The 4,302-nt window shown below is 40.7% G+C and overlaps 1 protein-coding gene across 1 annotated transcript; it reads right to left on the bottom strand.

Annotated features, from left to right (window-relative positions):
* Positions 1-244: 244 nt before the first annotated feature.
* LOC139713790 (galanin receptor 2a-like) lies at positions 245-1,578 on the bottom strand. The gene has a single exon (XM_071625493.1). The coding sequence runs from the start codon at positions 1,031-1,033 to the stop codon at positions 296-298; it is 738 nt and encodes a 245-aa protein (XP_071481594.1). The 5' UTR covers positions 1,034-1,578; the 3' UTR covers positions 245-295.
* Between the last annotated feature and the right edge of the window lie 2,724 nt (positions 1,579-4,302).

Raw genomic sequence — 4,302 nt, 5'->3', positions numbered from 1 at the left:
TCTAACGCGGTGGGCAATCTCGGTTTTGAGTACTAGTAAACCTGATATGTACTGCAAAGGGATCAATATCATTGCAACTCCTCATAATCAGAGACGCTATCGAATATTTTTTTTTGTTATCGAATATAATTTTTTTTCGTGTTATACTTTTACATGATTTACATAATATGTAACATAATTACATAACAATCTGACACTGGATGATTCAGTGCTTATGTCCGGCGCTTGTCAGTAGTTCAGCAGTTTATTACGCCATTCATAACGAGTGTCACTTCCTTCAATTCTTTCTCAAAATTCATTTGCCGGCAGACGATCCAGCCAAACTTGGATTTGTGTTCTCAGGACTGCTGATCGTTGTAGTCAATTTCTTGCCGAACACTGCAGCCCGGAGAGCCTTCCGGTATTGCTTGCTCTTAAAGGCGTAGATGAAGGGATTCATACAGCTGTTGCAAAAGGCCACTAACACCGTTAGGTGGTAGTACCACGAGTTGAAGTCCAAATTCCAACCGCAGTTGTAAGCGAAGAAGACGAACTGATTTGGAGCCCAGCAGATCGCAAACGTCACCACCACTATGGCCAGCATCTTTACCACCTTCTTGCGCGCGCTCAACAGCTCCATGGACATAGGGCCTGACTTCCCTTCGCGCGTCGCTTGCTTCAATCTCCGCGCACTCGCCGAAAGATTGGCCATGATCAGCCAATAGGAGATGCCCATCACCGCGATGGGAATGACGTAGATGACGCAAAAATTCGCCACGCCCACGAAGGTCTGGTACTCTGTGTTGGGCCAACTGATTGTGCAGACGCCGTTGTCGTTGAAGAAGATGTAGAGCATGTAGCTGTTCATGACGATGCCGGCGACCCAAACGGTGAAGATCATCACCCCAGCTTTCTTCGCCGTGAAGATGGCGTCGTAGTGCAGGGGATGCACGATGCTGAAGTAGCGTTCCAGGGTTACCGCAGTGAGGTTCAGAACAGACGCGACGAAGCTCGTCCACAGTGGGAACTTGGACAACAAGAGTCGACACAACATCTCGCCCCCTACTCCAGCAGGAACAGGAATTTTCAGACCTAAGAAAACGAGAACAACAGAAGGAGAGAAGGAAGTGATACTTATTCAGTCAGACCGCAACGCTGCTGTTAATGAGCTCAAATCAAAAATTTACCGTACGCGCAGGTTTTTGCGCATGTCCTTTTCAGCACCCGAGATTTTGCGAGATAATTCAGAGACAAAGTGCATGGTCTACGAGATTCACTTATTGACGACATGAAGATCTACTATCCATGACTAATTGACATGGTTTGTGAATATTTGAAATAAATCACACCTTTTAATGCTTACATTATATAAAATGAGCTTATGATACCATTATTCATATCTCTGCATTATATCGATATTTTCCAAAAGACCCTGAGACAAATTAGAACAAGGCTTTGTATTTATTGCCAACCCGACCCTTTCATAGGTTGAATCACCACATGAATGATAGCCAACGTTTTAGATATACTTGTTATGATAGCACAGTAAGAACTGAATTGGTCCCTCGCTTAGAAAATAATAGAAATTGAAAGTCTCGTCGAGTAAAAATCATAGTGTGGCAATTTGAGATACATGAATGATCATGCGCTCCCAGGGTATCATTAGATAAATTACTCAGGGATGGGGACAGTGGATTAATAAGAAATAATCATTCTAATACCAAATAGAGAGCCCCAAAGAACTCATGTGCGCAAACTTAGTGCTAGATCCTTTATTATTGATTTGTATGCTATTTATTAATGCACGCTACTCTATCTAGTTGTGCAAACAAAGTTCAAGCCAAAGTTGAGTTTTCGATCAGAGTGGAGTGTTGTTCTTGTTGTTTACGTGGAGATCTTAGCTGCAGTTGCCTGAACCTGAGCGCGTATTGTGCGCGCGAACACACACACACCATAGGGTCCTACACTGTCATCTACACACAGTGTATTAAGAGTACACGTTTACTGTCATTCCGCGAGGTTCGTTCAACTCTCCACTCAGAGGGAATTAACCTATCAGAAACGCGTATTCGCGGCAAACTGACATCTCGTCAAAAATTAACTGTACAACGCAATGATTTATTCGCCAACCTGACCCGTTCATAGGATCAGTCCACGTAAAGTCATTATGTTTTCATAGAATGATATTTCCTCTTTCATTTTATACCTCTTCTATTTTGGTCCACCTTAATTTCGTTGGTCTAGTGTACCCCTTAAGAAAAATGAAAAATATGCAAATTTTGTGTTTTCTAATTTCCTTGTTCAGTATATTTAATATGTCATAACCTTTTAAGTGGTCAAATTTCATCAAAGTACAACTTTTCAGCTTTTTATCGATGTATAAATCATGAAGATTGATAATGTCGTTTAGATTTACAGACACTCTAAAAATGTGGTCTCCAAGCTCATCACGTATTCATGTCCGCGAGGTCCATGCATACGCGTACGATAAATGCGAAGGCTTTTCAGGACGTTGCGGTCTGACTGTATTATAGCGTGTAAACCACGCAGGCACAAAAATCACCATTCACGAGGCCAAGAATGTTGACAAAAAGACATTAAGTGACTGTCTTTGGGACAACATAACTTGCCGCTCGCGGTCAATACTTGATGCATTGCTGGGAAAGACGGAAAGAGGAGTAATGGTAAATAAGAGAACTTGAATCTATGTACACAGTATTGTGGACACTATGCCACTATGGTTTACTCGCCCCATGCACACCTGTGCGGGAGAATTCGCACGTAGCTGCAATAATAGGCGAGTGTAATACAGCGACAGATGGATAGATGTTAGAGGAAAGAAGGCTTCTGTTTTTTCTGCCAATGTTATTATGATAAGCATACATAATCAGTGTTAGGCAAAATCATCTAGAGCTGATCATAATGTTATTCATAATCAATGTTCAGTTAATTAAACACCTCACTCCGGGATCAGCGTTAAGAAACAACGAAATTGTCGAAATGAATTGTCTTTGCAAGACAATGAGATGGCATCTAAGGCATGGACATACCAACATCTGAACGTAAACATCAAACAAATTTATAGCGGCATACAGAATGATGAAATATTTTTTCATGAAATCATACACATTTCCACAGATGTATACAACTTTGATGCTAACCTCTGAAACTCGTTCTGTGAATTTAAGACTCGAAATAGTTTTGACACATTGTCAAGAATCGTCTTGTGTAAAACAAAAACAAACACACACACACACACACACACACACACACACAAAGCGAAAATGTTCCGGAAATGTTCCGGATCCTATAACATCCTGTTAACAATGACCACTCATCTAATCATAACGCCATAAGTAGTTCAGTCCATTACATCGGAGTAAGTGGATATAAAAAGCTGCGGTCGTCCTACATCTTCCAAACAATTTTTTTTTTCTTTCGAATAGGGTTGAACCAGGGAGGTTGAACGCTGACACTGCCAGCTTCTTTATTGTGCTCTTTCTCTTCGACCAATGTTCCTTTCTCTTTCTAATTCATCACAGACATCTATAGCTTCAATTGACCCTTTCCATGCTCAGAGCCTGATTCAATGACCATATACGAGTACTTTCAATAGATCGAGATAAAGGTCTTTCAGAGCGTATGTACCCAACGCAGTCTTGTGCAACCGGGACTATGGGAAAATCACTTCAATGGAGAGTGTCATTTTGACGTTCTCTCCTCTCTCCCTCTCTCTCCCTCTTCCTCCCTATCTCTTTTTCTCTCTCGGTCTCTCTTTTATTCTGACTGATGGTCACTTGCGCTGAAATGGTCTTGTGTCGCAAATAGTATTAGTTGATGTGTAGCGAAATTTATAGTCCCTGGACATTGGTTGTAGCGGGTTTTTGAATGACATACATCTCTCTCGGGGTTATCAAAAGGAGATGAGAAATAATGAGCTCTCTGACCAACGCTTTTCTATTTCCTATATTTTGGTTTTGACAGATGAGCAATCGACATAATAACTTTCAGCATCATAGAGCCGGCAAAGCCGATTTGAAAATTGCCAATATGATGCAATGGATGATTATATATATATATATATATATATATATATATATATATATCAATTAACGAACTGTAACCAATGCATACGCTTATTATTGAGATTATTATCATGACTATGAATTCAATTAAATCTCCCAATTCTTAAAGATCTAAACGTAGCTGATTTGAGGTATCTTTTAATGTGTCCGTAATGTTTGCCTCAAGTCGATATTTCTGTTCGTTTTATTCAATTGTTGTTGTCTGGTGTGAGTGTTTTGTGTGTGTGTGGGGGGGGGG

Source organism: Diadema antillarum, unplaced genomic scaffold (genome assembly GCF_040938485.1).
Source record: "Diadema antillarum isolate AM-2024a unplaced genomic scaffold, OU_Dant_1.0 seq00002064_RagTag, whole genome shotgun sequence".
NCBI lineage: Eukaryota > Metazoa > Echinodermata > Echinoidea > Diadematoida > Diadematidae > Diadema > Diadema antillarum.
Note: the sequence above shows the minus strand (reverse complement) of the source record. Positions and strands in the feature narration are given on the sequence as shown.